The following is a 21492-nucleotide window of genomic DNA, read 5'->3' on the forward strand; positions in this document are numbered from 1 at the left end:
ATAAATACTCTTAGATAAACTTTTAGTAGTAGTTTATAAATTCTAGAAAGAATTATACTTCTTTTACTATTTAGAGTATAGGCTAGTTTAGAACTACCTAGACCTTGTCTATCTCTATCTAGATTCTCTCTTAGGTTAGGTAGAATTCTAAGTAGCTAGTCTCTATATAGTAGAACTTACTCTTATTAGAAGCTATTAGAAGTCTATACTCTCTAAACTTCTATAGTATTTTCTATACATAGTTCTTATATTCTTCTAGTTCTCTTTTTAAATACATAAGTACGTTGTCTAGGTAGGCTATTATAAACCTTTCTATGTACTTATATAGAGCTATATTAATTATACTCTAGAATATTACTAGTGTGTTAGTAAGTCTAAACAGTATAACTAGATATTTATATAGGCCTTCTCTTATTCTAAAGGCTATTTTCTACTCGTGTTCTTTCTTAATTTATATCTAGTAATACTCTTCTCTAATATTAAACTTTATAAACTACTATACTCCTGCAAGCTAGTCTATAAGTTCTAAGATTATAGAGAATAGATAGTAATTCTTTTAAGTTGCTTAGTTAAGCTATTAGTAGTTAATATATAGTCTTAGCTATTCGTTTTTCTTTAGTACGAATAGTACTAGAGAGGCTATTAGGCTCTAGCTCTCTTAAATATATTCTTTGCGTAGAAGTCTCTCTAAGTGTCTTTAGAGCTTCTTTCTTTACTTATAGCTAAGTAGGTATATTAGCTCTAGTTTTAGCGTAGCTTTATCTTCTATAGGTATCTTGTAGTCTTATAGTTTATATTCTAGCAGAACGCCGTTATCTTGTCTATTAAATAATAACGCGAAGTCCTTATAGTTCTTTTTAACTTTCTAGAGTAGTTACTCTATATTAGTTTATAGCTTCTATATCTATACGACGCTAACGTCTTATAGTTGTTTTCTTGCTTATTTTGTTAAACCTGCGGGGGATATTCTTCTAATCTTTACCTCTAGCTTTTAGTAAGCTCTTAGGTAGTGTCTTACTCTAGCCTTTTATGCTACTCTAGGCCTTTTCTAGAGTTCTAACCTAATCTAATTAATATTAGAGTTATATCTTTATAGCTAATCTAGCTCTAGAAGTATATCTATGTTTTCTAGTTCTATAATATTATAGAATTATTATTTCTGTATTCTCTAGATATCTAGTATCTATGCCTTAGTCTCTAAGTAAATCTATTCTTAGCTAAAGGTAGATAGCTAGTTATCTACGAGTTGTACTTAGTATAGCTATTATTTTTCTTAAAATAGTAGGTTTAGTAGCTTTACTAGGCTAGCTAAAACGTATATTCTAGCTACTTTGCTATCTATATAGGCTATAAGCTTTCTTTCTTCTAATATAGCTTTTATACGCAGCGTTCTAGGTTTTAGAGTAATAATTTTACCTATAGTCTAAACAGAGCCTTTCTAGGCTAGACCTCTGCCTTAGAGACCTGCTAGTTTTTTAACTTTAAGAGAGTAGCTAGTACTAACCTCTATTTCTTTTCTACTATATATATTAGATATTATTCTAATAAGTATATAGTCTAATAGAGTTTTATATATTTATCTCTAGCTCTTTTTCTATAGTATAGGTATTTCTATTCTAGAAAGTACTATCTATAGTTAAGCGTATAGTAATTAGAGTGTTAGGCTACCTATTCTATAGTTTAATACTATTTCTAATAATATTAGCATTCTATAGCATATTAATTCTATAGTTTAGCGTAATATTCTTTACTATAGACTTTCTTAATTAGTTTAGGTATTACTATCTAGCTAGTTTCTTTCTTAGAATAGAGATTTATGTACGTAGTTACCTAGATTTTCTTGTTGTCTAGTCTCTATGTACTAGTAGCTATCTTAACTACTACTCTTTCTTCTCTACCGTAGATAACTAAGAGATAAGCTTAGTAGATATAGTTATATTCTAGGTAGTTTCTCTCGCATAACTAGTATAGTTTCTACTATAGGCGTACTTTAATTTTCTAGTTATATAAAAGTAGTCTAGAGAGTTTCTTTCTCTAGAATAGTTTAGTTAGGTATACCTTATAGAAGAGGTCTTAATACCTACCTCTTTCTACACATCTTAGTTACTACTACTTAGCTTTTCTAGCTCTAGAATAGTTTATAGAGAAGCTCTAGTATATCTTCTAAATATATAAGTATACTTCTTTATCTATAAGATATTCTACTAATTAGGCTACCTTCTTAAGAGCGTCTAATATCTTCTAGAATTCTTTATTAGTAAATAGAATATTCTAGTATATATACTAATAGCTCTATATATTATAGATTTCTACGTATATCTAGTACTATCGTGCGTTAATACGTTATTAGATTACTTCTAGAGTAAGATATTTTATATACGTAGAGTATTCTAGCATAATAGCCTAGACTCTAGTAGAGTACTATTCTAAGTTAGTCTTATCTCTCTAGTATACTATCTATATAAGACTATTATAGTCTACCTAGATTATCTTAACTATCTTCTTTTTCTTTAGGTATTTCTACGTAAAGTATTCTTTTTTACTATAGACTAGGTATAGCTCTTTCTTAAAGTATTATATCTTTTTCTTTATTTGTAGAGTCTACTTTTCTTTCTATAGAGTTTTAACCTAGTCTAGATCTATAGAGTCTTTTTAGAATATAGTCTATAGTTATCTAGTTCTAACTATTAATAGTATAGAGTAGTCTCTACTCTATTAACGTTCTAGGTTTTGTTTATACTACTAGTTGTTAATTTTTACTACTATCTCTATAGTGTTGCTTAGGTTCTCTAGTTATTTAGCGTACGCAATATTATTCTTAACTAACTCTTTTAACTCTTTATAGAAGAGTTCTGCTAGCGCGAAGTTATTCTAGTCTAGGTAAGCGCTTAGCTACCTAAACGTTGCTACGTACTAGAATACTAATCTAGTCTATTATAGCTAGAATAACTTTTTCTACGCTATCTTATATACGTTAACTTCTCTAAACGTTTCTCTAAGGTATTTTATAAACTCTATCTAGCTTTTAAAGATTTTATTTATAGACTATTATGTTCTCTTTATATTACCTTTATTCTCTAGCTAGTCTAATATATAGAGCTTAGCCTACGTAAAAGCTTTCTCTTCTATGTTTATTATAGCTTTTAGAATCTTGTTCTTATTCTATAGAAATACTATAGTATTATACTATAGGTAGAGTTCTATAGCTACTAGAAACGCGTTAAGGTTCTCTCTTTTACTATTAAAGCGTTAAGGTAAGGTAATCTTAGCCTAGACCTGTTGTTTTACTATAGCTAGCTTCTCTACCTATTAGAGGCTTATCTTCTAGAGTACTATAATAACCTATTAGAGTTCTATAATCTATTCTTTTATAGTTAGCTTCTAGGCTTAGGTTTTTCTAGATTAGGTTCTAACTATTAATATAGTCGTTCTACTCTTTAATATTAGGTAGTTATTTTATTATAAGCTATTCTCTTAACTAAGACTAAGGCTTACTTTTGTAAGAGAAGATAAGAGGTGTACTTTAGGCTAGAATCTTTAGTAATAAAGAGGTAGACGTAATATTACTATAAATTATAAGTTATAGTAGTAATTTAATAAATAAAGTAATAACTATAAGAAGCTATAAGAAGCAAGCTTCTTCTAGTTTATATATACGTGCTATTCTAGCTAGATTAGGCGCTAAGACCTAGGTTCTATAGATTAGACCTAATCTACCTTACTCTATCTAATCTACCTAATCTACGTTACGTAGCTCTAATTATTTCTATAACTCTACACGTAATCTCTTTTTCTATAACCTTAAGCTTAGCCTACTATTTTTCTCTATTCTAGCTAACTAACCTTATTTCTAATTCTATAATTATAATAATATAGTAAATTCTATATTACTATACTTCTTATAAAAGACTATAAAGATTATATTCTAAACTAGCGCTATTAGCTTATATAGTCTAATTCTAGATAGACTTACTCTAAAACGTAAGCTTCTACTAGAACTAAGATAGTATATAGATTCTATATATTTACTAATTCTTAAAATACTAAAAATATAAACTATAATAAAAGTCTATATCTTAACTTTACGCTATAGCTTTAGAAGTATAAACTAATTATTCTTCTACTACTATATTTCTAGATAAAGAAAATAAATTTATAAGCTATATTACTATAGCTACTTTCTATAGAGTAGCTTAAGAATATTATATAGCTTATACTTAATAAACTATTTATATAATTAGTACCTATAGCGTAAAACGTCTAGCTAGCTATAGTAGATTTATATTTAAGGTAAATAGTATTACGTTTAGGCTTATTACCTATACTAGCTTTTTTATCTTCTTTTTTTTATTCTTCTTCTTCTTTTTCTATTCTTCTATTATTCTAGCTTATCTCTAGCTAGTAGTAAAATCTTTATAGTACTAGACTATAGTCTATAAGTCTAGCTTTTTATTACTATATTTGCCTATAATTCTATATACTATAGTTATTATAAAGTCTTTAGATATCTTAATATTATCTAGACTAGCTTCTAGATTTAACGTCTTATATCTAGTATTAAAAGATTAAGTTAGTAAAAGCGTGCTAGTTTAAATATATTATAGTAAACTTACTAAGTCTATAGCGCTAAGGCTTAAGTATAGTTTTTCTTTATTCTTAGCTAGAGCTCTTTTAGAACTTATTTACTATTAATAACGTTTTTCTTCTTTTCTATAGCTATGTTCTTAGTAGCCTACTTAAAGAAGACCTTAGGCGAAATTTTCTATAGTATTTTATAGATAGGTAAAGTAGTAGAATAGAAAATTAAGAGGTAAGATAGTATAAAAACGTTATAAATTAATAAAAATACTAAGAAAAAGAGAACGTTACTATTAATAAAATAATAAAAGTAATAATAGCTATAGTAGTTAGATAGATTTAACTTAGTAGTATAGCTACGTCTCTTTATAGTATAAAGATATAGTAGAGGCTACTATACTAGAAGAAAGTAAAACTAGTATTATAGGTATATAGTAGTTTAGTTATCTAAGCTAGAAATAGATTTTAACTTCTATTAGAAGAATAATTCTAACTTCTAAATATAAAGTATAATCTCTAGCTTTAAACCTATTCTAAGTATCTTTCTTATCTAGACTTAATAAAAATAATAAGAGAATTTCTATCTAACTAGATTAATATAATTAGCTATATAAGTAGCGTAGGCTAATATAACTATATAGTAGGTAAGTAGCCTAAGTAGTAGATAAGATAAAAGTAATTAGCGCTAGAATAAAGCGGTAATACTAACTAACTAAACCTAGAGTATAGATATAAGAGAATTTTAACTAACTACTTTAGAAAGTCTAGACTAACTATAAGAAGTTTATATTACTATTTAATAGTAAGAATAATAGCGTTCTATCTAAACATAAACTATAGAACTATAAAATACCTAACGTACTTTATTATTAAAAGCTCTATATTATTAAAAGCTCTATAATTTCTTAGCAAGAAAAATTAACAAAAATTAACTAGTTTTTCTAAAATAACTAAGCGAAGTTATAATATTTTTCTATAAAACTTTATATTTATATTTTTTATAATATATTATACCTTATACTAAGGTTATACTAGAATATATTACGTAATTAAAAAGCTATACGTATTTAACTAACTTTTAAAAAAAATCTAGTTTACTTCTAGAAAATACTATTATATTTCTATAATAATCTATAAAACTTATAGTTATATAGTATCTATAACCTAATAAAGGTTTCTAGAAAACTTTTATAGAGCTAGCTCTTCTAGGTATAGCGTAATAAGAGATAGAAGCTAGAAAAATATCTTCTTTAGAGTTTTCTTCTCTAACTATATATATATATAGTTAATCTAGCTATATAAACTTATTATTTTATATATTATAGTAGGCTTTAACTATATAGAGCTTATTAACTAATAATATAGTAGCTTTAAGTAGTTATTTAAAAGTAAAGCCTTTTTAGTAGTATAGTATAGAAAGATAGAAAGATACTAGAACTATCTTAAAATTATTACTTCTAAATATATAGAAGGCTTATAGTATATATAATCTTATAGTATATAACTTTATATAGCTAGATTAACTATATATTTATATAGTTAGAAGAGAAAACTCTAAAGAAGATATTTTTCTAACTTCTATCTCTTATTACGCTATACCTAGAAGAGCTAGCTCTATAAAAGTTTTCTAGAAATCTTTATTAGATTATAGATACTTTATACTATAAGTTTTATAGATTATTATAAAGATATAATAGTATTTTCTAGAAGTAAACTAGATTTTTCTTAAAAGTTAGTTAAATACGTATAGCTTTTTAATTACGCAATATATCTTAGTATAACCTTACTATAAGGTATAATATACTATAGAAAATATATTTATAAATTTTTATAGAGAAATATTAAGGTTTTACTTAGTTATTTAAGAAAAACTTATAAAGTTCTATTAATTTTTCTTACTAAGAAATTATAGATTATTTAATAGAGTAACTAGTTTAATAGTAAAGTACGTAATAGTATATCTAGATAAGCTAAAGTCTTTATTATAGTTAGATACTTAGATTAAGATATATAAAAGAGAGAAGACTATAGAGAATAGTAGAGAATTTAAAACCTAAATAGATAGAAAATAAAAGAGTAGTATAAAGACGCTACTAAAAGTCTTAGAGCTTAGAAATAAGCTTTCTCTATAAGAAAAAGTAATATAATAGTCTAACTTAGTTCTATCTAAGTTATATAATCTTATATCTAGTATTTTAGTATTAGATACTCTATATATAAAGCTTCTTAGAGCTTTTTTCTACTTCTTATTTTTAGATAGCTAAATTTAGTCTAATCTACTCTACTCTTACGCTTTTATTCTTATAGCTTATAGAGATAGTACTATCTATAGCTAACTTATCTAGCTAGATATTCTAGAGCGTTATATAGTTAGTAGAAACTAGAAGCTAGCTCTTATATTATAATACTAGGCTGTAGATAGTAACTAGAAGCAAGCTAGAGGCTTAGCTAATAAGAGTTTATTGTTACTAAGCTCGATTAGCTAGGCTAGCTCTTAGATAGTAGAGAAAAGAGATATCTAAAGCTTGCTAGCACTACTCGTCTTCTTTTTACTAACCTCTCTACTGTTATAGTAGAGCGATAGAGAGCTAGGCTTTAAGACTCTTAGTTATAAGCGAGCTAAGCACTCTGCTAAGGTAAAAATTAAGAGACTTAGTAACGTTTCTTATAAGCCTCTTCTAAACTCGGCCTTTAGTATATAGTGTAGAATCTATAGTTAATTCTTATAATATAGATATATAAGGTAGAAGAAACTAAGAATAGCCTAGTTTAAAGAGAAATAAGAAGCAGGATGCGAGAATAGTAAAGTTGCTGTATTCTAAGTAATATATAGCTAGCCGAAGAATGCTAAACAGAAGGCCTGTTATTTGTCTGCGTGATGTCGGTTACCCGCATGACTCGGTCCATATCGTGTATCAACCACCTCGATCTCGTGCACTGCCCACTAATGGGTGTGGCACTGGGAGAGAGAAGCCTGTACCCTTCCTTGTCTTTAGAGGAATATGCCTTGGAGAAGTGGAGAAAGGAAACTCGGCATGGAAAGTTGGTTGCATCGTGGCCAAGCATAGAAATCACTGGTACATATACTGACTGCTTGACGAATAATTATAGTCTGTCTAAAGGTCTTAATGGCCTCTAGGTCTTTGTGCTGTTACATTGCTACAGCTAATCCTTCTCATCCGCGATATCTATGATGGCGGTGGAGAGCCAGGTGCGGCGGTCTATCAAGCCTCTGTTTGTTGCTGGCCTCAGCGCATCCTTCGTCCTTCAGCTCGAGCCTCCGCGGCCACTATCATCGTCACCGACACGGCGGCGCTTGCTTCGATGAGGCTCCTGCGCAGCCGTGGTAGGTGCTGCTGCCATTTCTGACCCCGGATCCTGGCTCGAACCACCTTGGCCGGCCTCATGATTCCGTCTCTTGGGCGGCGGCTGGCGTGCCGGATTGCTGCGATTGCCCTTCAGCTTCCTCTTCTTGCTGCCGCCTACACTTGAGTCATTATTGGTTGCTTTGTTGTCTGGAGATGACGCAGTCTCAACCTGGGGCAACTGCTCGAGGATCCATTGTGCCCGCTGCTCCTGGCGGCGGACGGCCGTCTCTTGCCGCTGGAAGGGTCCTGTGCGCTTGAGAAACTTGCGGATCTGCTGCCTCGTCGCCAGCAGCTCTACCCTGGCTGCGTCGAGTTGCTGCTCGTCCGGCGTCCCGCTTGTTGTCGTTGTCGTTGACGCTGTCGGCCATGGGGACGCGTCGGGGTGCGGCAGCCGTTCAGGAACTCAACGAGCTGGTCCTCGTCAAAGGCGAGCAGCTCGCGACCGGATGGAGCCACAGGTGCGAGGGCCTCGGGTGATGACATACGTTCGGATACGCGCGTGGGGAGGGTGCCATAGCCTCGTGTGCTGTGCTGGCGAAGGTCGGCAGTGATGGCGGTTGGAGTGATGGAGGTTGGAACTAAGGTAAGGTTGGGAGAGAGAGGGTAAGACAGCTTCTGCAATCAACCAATCCAAGCCCTGAGGATTCATGCACGCTGCGCGGCCTGTGATGCGAGCACAAGAACGGCTGGCTGTGCTGAGCCCGGTCTGCTGCACCGCGCTTTACCATCTCAAGTGGGCTTACGGCGATTGCTCCGTCCCGAGCGCGATGACGATTTCAAAGCAACACCTCAACCAATCGAGCAGTAAAGAACCGGCCATTGCCTCGACGCCCAGCCAGTCGACATGTCGGACAGGGCGTTGCGGGCGATGATTGGACTGCTGCGTGTCGGCGGCGCTCCGCTGTTACGTTTAGCGGCGTCGCCGCTCAGCCTGCTGTCAGTTACTGCGGGCGCTTCCGTGTTGATATATTTATTGAAGTTTGCTGGATGGTTGAGCGTGCTATTCACAGCGATACCAAATATCCGTACGTAACTCATCTCTGGAAAGACTGACTCCACCTTTGCTAAGGGATTCAAGCAGAAAATGTGTACCTTGGTGACCTCCACAACGAAGTATACCGGATGCCCCTCATCCTGTAACACCACATCCACCGACCTGGTCAAATGTCAATCCGCACTCCAGTCGGGCACTACCTGCGCAAACCCAGGAACGAGTACGTTGGCCGCAACCACTAGTCGCTTTCAGTGTCCCAATCATCGGGACGAAGGCTTTTCTCAGCGCTAAAGAGAGCGCAATCTCCGCAATTCGACAAATGTTGGATATATGTATTGAGATAGTCCTTCGTTTGTAGCACGCTCATTACACCAATGAGCGCATCACAAGTTTGATGATCTTAGCCGATTCAGCTTCCTGTCTCCAGCACAGTGCAATGATCTCTGCGAAGGGTACTTCGCTCAGTTCCGGAAACACTCCATCCTTGTACAGTTTCTCCACCTGATCGTCAGTCAGCTCTTCGTACGGCTCGTGCCCAGTGGCGATAAAGTAGATTGTTGAGCCTAAAGCGAAAAGGTCCTCTTTAACCGTCGTCCTACCCAAGCTTGGCAGCCTGTATCTTACTCCAGGGGCGACCGTGGCCTGCGAGCCATCCAAGGAAGATCCGCCAAAGTCACAGATCTTAAGGCTAAGATCGATATCGAGCAGGAAATTGTGCGGCCCAACATCGCCCTGAATAACGTTGTGCGAGTGTAGAAGCTCAACGCCCTCAGTAACCTCCCTCACCCACTGTTGCCTCTGGAATGGCGATATCTCCTGCCCATGCTTCTGAACGTATTCCTTAAGATTGCCATTAGGCATGTATTCCAGCGTCAAGGCATGGCCAACAGGGTCCCAGTGTTTGAATTGTACCAGTCGGGGATGTACTCCAAGTCTCTCATATATCTGCGCCTCGATCGCCATCTCTTGCCTGCAGTCTGATGCCGTGGGACGCCCCGTCCAAGGAGACTTAACCACATCTCCCGAATCAAGACGCTCCACAAGTCCCGTCGCTCCCCCGCCCAGGAACTCGCCCTTCCCCTCGATAATATTGACGATAGGGCCGTGAGGGTTGATATCGGCTTCGCCGCTCAGTCCGTCTGGGCTCGTGTGATCGCAGGCTGCAAGCGTTAGCTTACTAGGGGCAATGATGGAAAACTCTGAGGGGGCTCCATACCTGGCGAAACTGCTGCCTTCGAGGTCATTTTTGTCCTCCGCGAGTTACTCGCTCCAATAACTCCGGGCCCGCAGGCAACTGCAACGCCTGCCGGCGCCGTATTATTACTGCCTGTTGCGTCAGGATCGGTTAGAAATAATATGCGACGGCCATGCAAAGCTGAGCGAGCGCGGTGCAGGGCGTGGGCAAGCTGCTGGCTGGCGGCTGGCTGGCTGGCTGGCTGGCTGGCTGGCTGGCTGGCTGGCTGGCTGCGGGCATGGCTTTCTGGAGTTTGACTAACTCCGGTAACTCCGGCGCGCTGGCTGCGGGCGGCGCAGGATTTCTGAATTTTCGATGTTCTGTGGCTGGAGCGCTCTGCAGTGGCTTGCGGGGCTGCAGCAGGCTCTGATTGGCGGCCGTATTAGGACGATACTCTAGAAAGAAGGGGCAGGTGTTACGATTACAGGATCTGACAGAGCGGGCACTGCTCCGGAGGGGGCCAGGAGGGAACTACGGAGCAGGGCCGGTCACGTGGAAGGGATCACGTGAGACGCACAGGATCCCGGTCACGGGGACAGGATCATGATCCCGGTCGAGATTTAGGGACCAAAACGGCTCCAACAGCGGGAACCGGAACATGACCTCCTTCTATATCCGCAATGTCAACACCTTCCAAGAACTTCGTCCAAGGAGTGTTGCTTAGGCGATTCTACAGGTACTAGAGCTTCAGATAGTATTTGATATTCTGGAGTATGCCTTTCTTTACCTCTGTACAAGCTAGATTTAATTACTAATGCATTCGTTCGTCCGTAACGCGCCCAAAACGCAAAACCTTGGCGCAAGCTATTCAGAACGCTAGCCGAGGGTTATCCACAAGCTAGTCTTATAAGGGAAGCCATGACTAAGCACAAGCAATGCTTCACAGCCCCGGCAGAGAAAACTGAGCCTTTTCGGATGAGGTAATCAACGTCAACACCTCCACACAAACATCAACACCACTTTTTTGTACAGCTATTACACCACCACCACGCCCGATATATACATAAAAAAATGACGCGCGTACGCCCCAGTACCCCTACGAACCGCCAGGGACAATTCCACGCTGATACTATACGGAAGTCGCGATTTTTTGAGGCGTACGATCGCCGGAAGGATGCGGGGCAGAAGGTGTCAGAGGTGACGGAAACACTCAATATTCCACCCAGCACGGCAAAACGATGGCTGCAGGAGAGGCAGCAATACGGGGATATCGCATACAGAAGGAGAGAGCTAAGAGACATAAGACAGGAAGAAAAGGGCACCAAACAAGGCCCGGCTCCTGCGGTCTCCGATGAGACTCTCTCCACCTTGCTAAGTCGCGATAAACAGGTCAACCCAGTACGCAATCGGAAGCTTAATGTACAGCGGAAACACCATAAAATACAGGCCTCTGTACGCTGCCTACGCAATGCCTTACGTACAAGAAGAAACGCCGGTATTTACAGGGCAGCTACGTCCAAAAAGATCACCTCCGCGCAAGCCTTAAAGCGCCAAACCTACGGCGCCACCCACCAATATGAGCCCTTAGAGGGCTTCTGGGACGGCGTCTTATTTTGCGACGAGGCTCACTGCGACCCTGGCGACCTCCACCACCCTAATATACTGCGAGAAGAAGGCACCCAATACGAGGATAGCAATATAGTTACACAAGAGGGGAAACAAGGCAATCAGGTCCACTTTGCGGCGTGGGTTAACTGGTACATAAAGGCCAACAGTCTGTTGTTTTACAACGACGAATACGACGACGTCAAGCCTGTAAAAAAGCCGCTAAAGCCACGGCGTCGGCTAACAACTAAGACTGAGGATGAGTACAATCGCAGAGTCGCTGAGTGGGAGGCATCTCTGCCTCGGGAGCCAGAGGTAAAAAAGCCGGGTAACTCTATGAGAGCTTCCTACTACGTCGAGAAAATACTACCCTGGTATAGAGACGCCTTTCAACACCTCCAATCGCGATCGAACGAGCTGCGCGGCCACCTCCCCCGGGAGCAACGATACACCTGGTATATCGTAGAGGACAGCGATCCCTCTCACGGCAATAAAAACAGCGCCTCTCTGCCAGCTATATATAGGCAGGAGCATGGGCTGCCTCTGCTAGATCACCCACCTAATTCCTGCGACCTCAGCGTTATTGAGGGCGTATTCAACATCCTCAAAGAACGGGCCAAAGAGCGCCTCTCTGAGTGCAACACCATACAAGAAGTCAAGGACCTGCTGCAAGATGAGTGGAGTAAGATTACTCAGGACGAAATACAGCGCCGAATTATTGAGTTGCCCTGGCGTTGTGGCCAGGTAGCGCGCGACGGCGAGAAACGCGTAAAATCAAGGCTCTGGTAACTCAATTGTAAACTACAACACTAGAAAACAAGCCTGTATACGCCCCTCTATACAAATATAAAGCTTCAAGTCCAATTTCTATATATTTCCAACCCAGAAACCACAAAAAAACCCTCATTGTATGGGTGTTTGTATGGCGCGGCGGTATTTTGATGGTCCGCTTACCTCATCCGAAAAGGCTCAGTTTTCTCTTCCGGGGCTGTGCTTCCAGAACCTGAATTAATAACTTTTACACCACACCTCGTTTCTTCAACGGGTTATGAGCTCGGCCCCTGCTGCCCGTTTACCCCATATATTTGCTTCGCAGTTCCTTTCTATTGTGTGCTAGCTCATTTACCGCTGCTGTCGGTACCCTCCCTGCCTCCGTCGCCGTTCACCCAACGTCACCGGCGGACACAGGCTTCAGGCCACACCGCAGCAGTCTCCTCCCACTGCAGCACTACCTTTCTGCAGTACCACCCTGTCGATCAACAGGCTCCCCTCTTGACCGACAGTTCCTCCGCCGATATCCCACCTTCTCGGCGGCACACCGGTGCATCACCCTACAGCCTACCGGCTGCTTGCCTACACCCTCGTTCCGCCGATTTCTCCTCCCACTACAGGGGACGATCACCGTAGCTGGAGATATCAAGCTGCCACTACATTGCGTAGGGACTGTCCGGTTACGCTGCGGGCTACCTGGCGGGTCTAACCCCGTCGCAGAACTGACAAATCTTTAGTTCTGGATACTCCGCTCTTCTCGTGGGCCTACGTTCGTAAACGCTTCGACCTCTACGCATTCGCCGATGACCTTTACCTCTCGCAGAACGCTCGATACGTCATGTGAGGGAAGCATACCGATGGTGTTATACAGCAGACAGATCAACCGCCGCGGGCTACCTAACCAGGTGGAATACGTGTTACCTCTGCCTATCCCAACCGAGCAGGAAAGAACATGCGATCGCCTTCGCTGGTGGTTTCACGTCATACATGGACTTTCACTGCGCGATGGGACATCAGACAAATTGATATGCGTCCCGGCTATACAAGGACGCGGAGCTGATCTCCGAGCGACCGGCCGATTTCGAGTGCCACACCTACCTGCTGTCCGGATCAACCCACCGCCAACTGGTGGCCGGCACAGCGGACAGTCTGATACACCAAGCCCTTCGAGATCATCCATAGCGACCTATCGAGCAAGTTTTCCCGCCAGAGCCTTGGCGGATCGCGATACTATATTTCGTTTATCGACGACTCCACCCGACACGCCCGGGTCAAGTTCCCGCCGCGGAAGGCCAACGCCCTACAAGCTGTCGAGGGCTTCGTCGAATGGGTCAATACACGGCACAATCAGCCAATTCAACGATTCACTGGTTCTGTCATCAAGCGTGTCAAATCAGACAATGGTGGTGAGTATATCGCCTCCCGCCTTCAAGATTTCCTTCGGCGGAAAGGCATAGTGCACGACACCGTACCGCCATATCATGAGCTTAACGGCGGAGCGGTTGAACCGGACCTCCAGCGCCGGATCGTTGTGGAGCGCATGCTGCGACTCCTTGCCTCTCCACATGTTCGCCTGGAGGATTCGAAGCTCCTTATTCATGACGTTGGCGTGCCGCAATCCTGTCTCTTTCTTCCTCGTACTCGTGGCATTGGCGGCTGGACGCCCGGTGCGGACCTTGGCAGTTCACGCAGCGCTGGAAGACGCAGGAAGGGAGTTTCGCAACCACGCTTCTAGACGATTGAGGGAGCATTGCAAATCTCGCTTCCAATGATTACGTAAGGTAACCGACCTCGAGAAGCTTTTGCAGTGCCTTCGCCCGCGATTTGCGTCACCATCAGCCGTCTCGACCTACATACCCACCACAGCTCGCGCCGAAGCTTCCGGACACAGTCGCCACGCTGGGCAGATACCTCTTGCCACCCATCTCAACGCCCACCTTCGCGGCCGCCCTCACCCACGCTCTACGCCGGCTGGAGCGGCAACTGCAGCACAGGGAAAGCCTCTACGGCCCACAGGTCGACGCCAGCCGCTTCAAACACATACCCCTCTCGGTGCGCGCGGCACACCCGAGCGAGGCGGACAACGGCGCGCGCGACTTCCTCACCTACATGACGCCGTCGACGCCCAGCACCCCCGCCAGCGCCCTGTCCCCACGACTCTCCGCGCCCACTTCTCGCAACCCGACTGCAACGGCGATGGCAATCGCGTCCCACCGCCCCCCGGGGCCCCTTGCCTCCCCAACAGCCTTCATCGCCGACCAATCCTGTCTCGAAACAAAAGCGAGAGCATACGCCTGCCGAAACGGTTCCTTCAACGTCCCGCCCGCTTTGCCGTCCGAAACACCGAACGCATCACATGAGATGGCTACCAGCAACAAGGAAACAAGACAAAGCATCTGGACATGACTTCGGAATCCAGGTCGACTTGCGTCGGACGCCGCCCGATGCAAAGAACGTCGAACGTGCGAACAGACAGGTTCAGAACGGATATACTTAAGACCAGAAAAGAGTCTCAGAGGGTTTCCCATGGCGTTAGGACCATTAGGACGGGGACAGTGACGGAGTAACCTGCGGTGGCTCGTTTCGAGGCTGATCGGGGACGGGGCTTTTGGAAGACGAGCCGAAGAGTGTTCGCGACTGCTGCTCGTGCTCGAGGCGCCGGACCTGTTAGTGTACGCATGAACGGGACGCGGGATCACGCCAAGAGGCTTGTGTATATAACACCGGGGAGCTCGCTCCTTACGGCTCCTCGTAGTAATTGCTTTATTCAATAAATTGCTACTGCGACTTGCGACTTATTGTGTCCTTGCGTCCACCCCTTTGTCACTGAATAGTCCACGTCCAAAGCATACCCCTTGCCTCCCCGTACGACAGTACGCCTCGGTCTCAGTCAAGAGGACAGCTCGTAACAGGCAGGTTGTAACAAGTTTCCCCTCCTTCATGGTCCATGTCCCAACGACCGATCATTCGTAGTATCCCGGGTCGCTAGGGCAGTGCCTTTTGCTGTCGCTAGCGGAGCTGGTACGTGGTGGAGGTCGGGCTTTCGCGGCTTCTGAGGCACTCTGTCCGGCTGCTTCCAGAAGGGTATTTAGTGATTCTCGGATCTCCGTCAGGCGTTTGTCTCTTCCCCAGTCGATGATGTTCTTGACGTGCTTGCGGAATTCGATGTAATGCTCTGGGTCCTGAAGCAAGAAGCTCCTCACTTTCTGCATGTAGTAGTCCAACTCGTTGTGCTTCCATGAGACATAGAGTCGCGCGACTTCGCCGTTCATGGCGATGCTGAACACGGTGCTGTCAACTGGTTGGACCTTGCTGCTCTTGCACTTCCTCAGTTGGTCATTGAGGCGTTCGGCAATGTTGACGCAAGATGCGGATCCTCCAAGGCACTGGTTCGTCGCTACCCAGAGGTCGCCGCCGTTACCCTTGAATTCGATGACGAAGAATGGGTACATCAATCCCTGAGTGTTGGCTGTTCCATTCATTTCGGTTCCCATGGAGATGAGTTGCGTTTGCTGGTCGGGAAATGCATGATGACGCCTGTATCCGTACAGCATGTCAGGGATCGGGTTGCTGACTCTGAGCTTGGGCTTGGCGGAGCTCGGTACGGCATGTCTAGACATCGGCTGTCTGTAGGTGCGCCTCAGGTCGTTTTCTTCGCCGGCTTTGGGGAACACTCTGTCCCTGAAGTAGTCCTCTACATCTGGCTCGTCGAGTCCTTCCATCTCAAGGGCGCCCAAGGCCCTGTCTCGGTACACGTCGTCAGGGGACGGCCCAGGAGAATCACGCTTCTTGCGTGCCGTATCAACAACGCTGGCGATGTGTTCAGGGAATGGCTCGTCACGGTAACGCATGTAGATGCCGTTTGCAGCTAGGTTCTGGTCTCGGTAAAATGGATCTTCAACGAGAGCTCTTGATGATCGACTCGAGCCAGGGGTGGCGCCGGCGTCGCCTGATGGTGCGATCGACGGCGCAAATGATCCGGCATATGAGTTTGGTGTCGGTGGCATGGCGTATCCATCTGCATCTCGGTTGTAGGCCATCTGTGGCGCTGATCTCGTGCGGTTTCTCGGGATGGGGTCGTCGCTCGAGGCGTGAAGGTAGCTGTCTGACCGGCAGCGTTTTTCTCGGTCTGATCCGATAGACTCGAGCCACCCGGAAATCCTGTCTGTCAGTCCGACGTGGTCTTCGAGGAACGAGGCTCTAGGGCGCTTTGGCGCGGGTTGCTGCAGGTTCGTCTCGAATAGTCGTGCTCGTTTCGCGGCAGGTAATGAAGGGGTCTCGAGACTCGTGTCGAGCCGTCTTTTCGTGGACTGCGAGGGTCCGTCCATGATGAAGAAGAGAGAAGCTCTTGTAGTGCTTGGGGATGGCCGGCCAAATAGGTCTAATATGCAACGCTCCTTCTCGCGAGAGTTGTTTTCGGTGAGGTGTTTGTTGGACGCGACGGAATTTTAGGCAGCAGTCGGGGCCAAGTGCCTATGATTGGTTCTCCGTGATTCCGGTCATGCGGGGTCGCTCACGTAACCGTCCGTCCAACGAGGTGGCAGGATTAGCGCCGCGCACCGCGTCGGGGCGTCTTCGCTAATTGGTGGTACTGTGCCTGCGCGTTGGTCAGGTGTTACGAGCTGTCCTCTTGGCTGAGACCGAGTCGCACTTTCGTACGGGGAGGCAAGGGGTATGCTTCGGACGGGGATTATGCAAGTCGCAGTAGCAATTTATTAAATAAAGTAATAACTACGAGGAGCCGTAAGGAGCGAGCTCCTCGGTGTTATATACACGCGCCTCTTGGCGTAATCCCATCCCCGTGATCGGGATCCTAATCCTGTTCCCGTGATCGGGATCCTGATCCTGTTCCCGTGACCGGGATCCTGATCCTGTTCCCGTGATCGGGATCCCGTGCGTCTCACGTGACCCCTCACGTGATCGCCCCCGCTCTGTAGTCCCCCTCTGGTTTTTATCTGGAGCGCGTTGGTCCTGGTTCGATTCTGCGATCGTAACACCCGCCTCTTCTTCCTTAAGCGTCGTCTTAAAGCTCTCTACTCTCTGCGGCGTAGTATTTTATTATTCCTATTATAACTATATATAAGAGTACTATCTCTATACTACTATAGTATTATAACCTCTTCTATCTCTTCTCTTTAATACTTCTAAGCTATACTAAGTCTTTATTAGTTTACTATTACTATTACGCTAAGCGTATTCTTTAAATAGGCGTAGATATATCTAATACTCTCTATAATAACTATTATAGTTATAAACTCTATTAAATAGTAGATATCTAGTCTAGCTAGTATTTAGAGTATATTATAAAGTATTATCTATATAGTAAGATATTAGACTAGATAAAGATTAAATAGTTAGACTAGAAGGTTATAGCTCTAACGTACTTTATTATCGAACCTTCTATATTATCGAACTTTTTACAATATCTTAGCAACGAAAATTAACAAAAATTAACCCGTTTTTCTTAAATAACTAAGCGAAACCTTAATCTTTTTCTATAAAGATTTATATATATATTCTTTATAGCATATTATACTATACGCTAAAGTTACACTAAGATACATTTCGTAATTAAAAAGCTATACGTATTTAGGTAACTTTTAGAAAAATCTAGTTTACTTCTAGTTAGTAGTATTATATCTCTATAATAATCTATAAAACTTATAGTATATAGTATTTATAATATACTAAAGGTTTCTAGAAAACTTCTATAGCGCTAGCTATTCTAGGTATAGCGTAATAAGAGGTAGAAGTTTAAAAAAGTCTTTCTAGAGTTTTCTTCTCTAACTATAGATATATATAAATAATCTAGCTATATAAAGTTATATATTATAAGATTATATAAACTATAAGCCTACTATATATTTAGAAGTAATAATTTTAAGATAGTTTTAGTATCTTTCTATCTTTCTATACTATACTACTAAAAAGGCTTTACTTTTAAATAACTACTTAAAGCTACTATAGTATTAGTTAATAAGCTCTATATAGTTAAAGCCTACTATAATTTATAAAATAATAACTTTATATAGCTAGATTAACTATATATATATATAGTTAGAAGAGAAAACTCTAAAGAAGACATTTTTCGAACTTCTATCTCTTATTACGCTATACCTAGAATAGCTAGCGCTATAGAAGTTTTCTAGAAACCTTTATTAGGTTATAAATACTATATACTATAAGTTTTATAGATTATTATAGAGATATAATACTACTAACTAGAAGTAAACTAGATTTTTCTAAAAGTTACCTAAATACGTATAGCTTTTTAATTACGAAATGTATCTTAGTGCAACTTTAGCATATAGTGTAGTATGCTATCAAGAATATATATATAAATTTTTATAGAAAGATATTAAGGTTTCGATTAGTTATTTAAGAAAAACGGGTTAATTTTCGTTAATTTTCGTTGCTAAGAAATCGTGGGGCGTTCGGTAATATAAGGCGTTTGGTAATAAAGTACGTTAGTAGATAAGATTTATAGTTTAAACTTATCTAGAGTACCTAGTAGAGCTAGTATTATAGATATAGTATAAGATCTATATATATAGTTTATTATTTAGTAGTATAAATATATAATCTCTATACTAAATATAGTTTTATTAGACTCTATAGTTAAGTATTAGAACCTAGAAAAGTCTTTAAAGATGTTTTAGCTAGCGCTTTACTAATAAGTTCTCTAGTATAGTAATTATTTTCTATACTAGGTCTAATATCTTATATATAGTCTATAATAGGTTATTAATTAGTTTATTTATAGCTAGTAGAATAAGTACTACTACTTCTAGTAGAGTATTTTAAAAAAGCTCTATAAGAACCTTATTATTAAATCTTTTAGATAGTAGTATTATCTATATCTAGTTTTTAACGTAGTTATTAGTAAGGTTATTCTTAGTAGGTTAGTTACCTAGTATATAACTTAACGTGTCTAGTCTAAGTACTTTACTCTCTAGATAATATATAATATAGAAGTTAAATTATAAAAGAAATTTAGACTAGTAAACTTATCTCTAGAAGAGTATCTTTATTATAGTAAAGTATTTAAGATTCTTATAATCTATAATAATCTTAAATAGTTTAGTAGTCTCTTATAACTTAAGATACTACTTTTCTAAGAACTTTATAATAGTAAGAAGTTCTTTATTATAGATTTTATAGTTATACTTAGTAGCGCTATACTTACTTAAAAAGTATATAATATAGTAGAGTATACTAGTATTATTATACTATAAAAGTATACTCTTTAATATCTAGTTAGAGATATCTATTTTAAGAATTATCTTCTTTATATAGTTATATATTACTAGTACTAGAGCTATTATAAATAATATCTTTAGAGTCTTAAAGGCTTACGTATACTTATCTATCTAGATCTATAATATATCTTTATATAGTAGCTTATTTAGTAGTTAATATATCTTAGAGAAGTCTTAAATAAAACATTAATAAAAGTTAGAGAAGCTAAGAAACTTCTATAGATTCTTTAGGTATAGAGGTGTTATCTATATATAAATAGTCTAGACCTTCTCTAGATTTATATAGATTCTTTCTAGAGAGATAATAAAACTAAAATATTTTATTTTAGTAACGTACTTTATTAGTAAATACTCTATATTACTAAACGCTCTAAAAATACTAAGCCTCTTCTAAAAAGCTACTATCTTAATTAGATTACTCTAACTCTAAGCTACTTAAGATAAATCTAGATAAGCTATTTAATTTATCTATATTATCTTTAACTATCTAGCACGTTTATACGTTATACTCTAGCTTACTATAGCGTCTATAGCGTTACTAAGCTAGCTAGCCGTTACGTACTACTATCTCTTTACGCTACTTCTTACTCTTATTCTAATTCGTAGCCTTTCTTTAAGTAACTAGCTATAAGCTAGCTTTAATTACAAGAGTATTCTCTTTCTAAATCTACTTTCTTTTACGTAAATTACGCTTCTTTTTCTATACGTTAGCTACTTAAAGCTAGGTAACTTTAGACTCTATAAGTACTAGCTAATACGCTATTAGCTTATTACCTTTCTTAAGCTAATTAAGTAACTTAATAATATAAGTTAGCGATAAATTAAGTAACTTAATAATATAAGTTAGCGATAAATTAAGATACTATATAATCTTTAATTAAATTAGAGTTAATTAAGACCTTACTTTAATAAGATTACTAGGTATTTTATACTTCTAGGTAGTAGTATTAGTAGTAGAGAGTATTAGCATACATAATTAAACTTTAAGCTTTAATACTACTAAATCTAGGTTAAATAGAACTAAGCTAGTACTTCTAAAGTCTACTCTAATATTATTATTTATAATTAACGCGTAAAAAGTTATATAAAACGTAAGTAGAAACTTAATTTTTATAATATAGTTAATATAGCTATATATTAGGTTCTTAACTTAGTAGCTATATACTACTTTTAATAGTAAGAAGTAGCTAATATTAAGTAGCTATAGAAGGTATAATAAATATACTAGTATATAGAAAGCTATAATTTTATTCTTCTTATAGTACTACTAGAATTTAATAAAGCTATAGCTTTTATAGCTATCTAAAATTAGTAGATAATATATACCTATAATATAACTCTTAGTATACACGTTAAAGTACTTTAACTATATAATACTAACTTTATTTATTATCTAGCTACTTTTAGAAATAGCTATAACCTAGTTACGTAGTAGCTAGCTACCTTTATACTACACTAAGAGGTAGTTCTTACTTATAATAATAAGAAATAGTAGAATCTATATATTATCTACTACTCTTACTATTATAATTACTAAAATCTACTTATAATTATCTAGTTAAAGGCTTTTTAGTTATAATTATCTCTTAGAGCTAGTAACTATTACCTAAGACGATATTATTCTTATTATAAAGCTAGATTCGTTAAAATTATACGTATCTTTATTAGTAATACTATACTTCGCCTTTATATTATCTACTAGGTTAAACTACGTCTAAATAACTATAAAATCTTCTTACTTTA

At 39.5% G+C, this 21492-nt stretch overlaps 6 protein-coding genes across 6 annotated transcripts; 3 read left to right on the forward strand and 3 right to left on the reverse strand.

The window, feature by feature from the left end:
- Nucleotides 1-7845: 7845 nt before the first annotated feature.
- On the reverse strand, nt 7846-8314 carry BU26DRAFT_568539 (uncharacterized protein; the record flags this gene model as incomplete). The annotated part of the gene is made up of 2 exons (XM_033833781.1): nt 7846-8192; nt 8245-8314. 2 exons carry the CDS (start codon nt 8312-8314, stop codon nt 7846-7848), a joined length of 417 nt encoding a protein of 138 aa, XP_033680254.1.
- A 634-nt stretch (nt 8315-8948) lies between these two features.
- On the forward strand, nt 8949-9423 carry BU26DRAFT_522346 (uncharacterized protein). The gene is made up of 2 exons (XM_033829771.1): nt 8949-8971; nt 9028-9423. Exon 2 carries the CDS (start codon nt 9031-9033, stop codon nt 9229-9231), a length of 201 nt encoding a protein of 66 aa, XP_033680255.1. The 5' UTR covers nt 8949-8971; nt 9028-9030; the 3' UTR covers nt 9232-9423.
- On the reverse strand, nt 8995-10450 carry BU26DRAFT_608102 (kinase-like protein). Its single transcript, XM_033835816.1, has 2 exons — nt 10157-10450; nt 8995-10100 (listed from the first exon to the last, which is right to left on the reverse strand). Exons 1-2 carry the CDS (start codon nt 10182-10184, stop codon nt 9307-9309), a joined length of 822 nt encoding a protein of 273 aa, XP_033680256.1. The 5' UTR covers nt 10185-10450; the 3' UTR covers nt 8995-9306.
- A 1362-nt stretch (nt 10451-11812) lies between these two features.
- Nucleotides 11813-12508, forward strand: BU26DRAFT_433851 (uncharacterized protein; the record flags this gene model as incomplete). Its single annotated transcript, XM_033824046.1, has 1 exon — nt 11813-12508. A coding segment is annotated over one exon (696 nt), but the record flags the coding sequence as incomplete, so codon positions are not given.
- A 701-nt stretch (nt 12509-13209) lies between these two features.
- On the forward strand, nt 13210-14014 carry BU26DRAFT_79328 (uncharacterized protein). The gene has a single exon (XM_033836347.1). The coding sequence runs from the start codon at nt 13294-13296 to the stop codon at nt 13945-13947; it is 654 nt and encodes a 217-aa protein (XP_033680258.1). The 5' UTR covers nt 13210-13293; the 3' UTR covers nt 13948-14014.
- Nucleotides 14015-15005: 991 nt separating this feature from the next.
- On the reverse strand, nt 15006-17094 carry BU26DRAFT_522349 (uncharacterized protein). The gene has a single exon (XM_033829772.1). The coding sequence runs from the start codon at nt 16816-16818 to the stop codon at nt 15454-15456; it is 1365 nt and encodes a 454-aa protein (XP_033680259.1). The 5' UTR covers nt 16819-17094; the 3' UTR covers nt 15006-15453.
- Nucleotides 17095-21492: the final 4398 nt, after the last annotated feature.

This window comes from Trematosphaeria pertusa, assembly GCF_010094035.1.
Source record: "Trematosphaeria pertusa strain CBS 122368 unplaced genomic scaffold BU26scaffold_13, whole genome shotgun sequence".
NCBI classification, from domain to species: Eukaryota; Fungi; Ascomycota; class Dothideomycetes; order Pleosporales; family Trematosphaeriaceae; genus Trematosphaeria; species Trematosphaeria pertusa.

Excerpts from the sequence above, each read along its gene's own strand:
- BU26DRAFT_522349 (XM_033829772.1), bottom strand. The coding sequence starts at position 16,818 with ATGGACGGACCCTCGCAGTCCACGAAAAGACGGCTCGACACGAGTCTC.
- BU26DRAFT_79328 (XM_033836347.1), top strand. The coding sequence starts at position 13,294 with ATGACCTTTACCTCTCGCAGAACGCTCGATACGTCATGTGAGGGAAGC.
- BU26DRAFT_608102 (XM_033835816.1), bottom strand. The coding sequence starts at position 10,184 with ATGACCTCGAAGGCAGCAGTTTCGCCAG. Across the intron at positions 10,101-10,156 it reads GAAGGCAGCAGTTTCGCCAG|CCTGCGATCACACGAGCCCA; the intron begins GTATGGAGCCCC and ends TAACGCTTGCAG.
- BU26DRAFT_522346 (XM_033829771.1), top strand. The coding sequence starts at position 9,031 with ATGTGTACCTTGGTGACCTCCACAACGAAGTATACCGGATGCCCCTCA.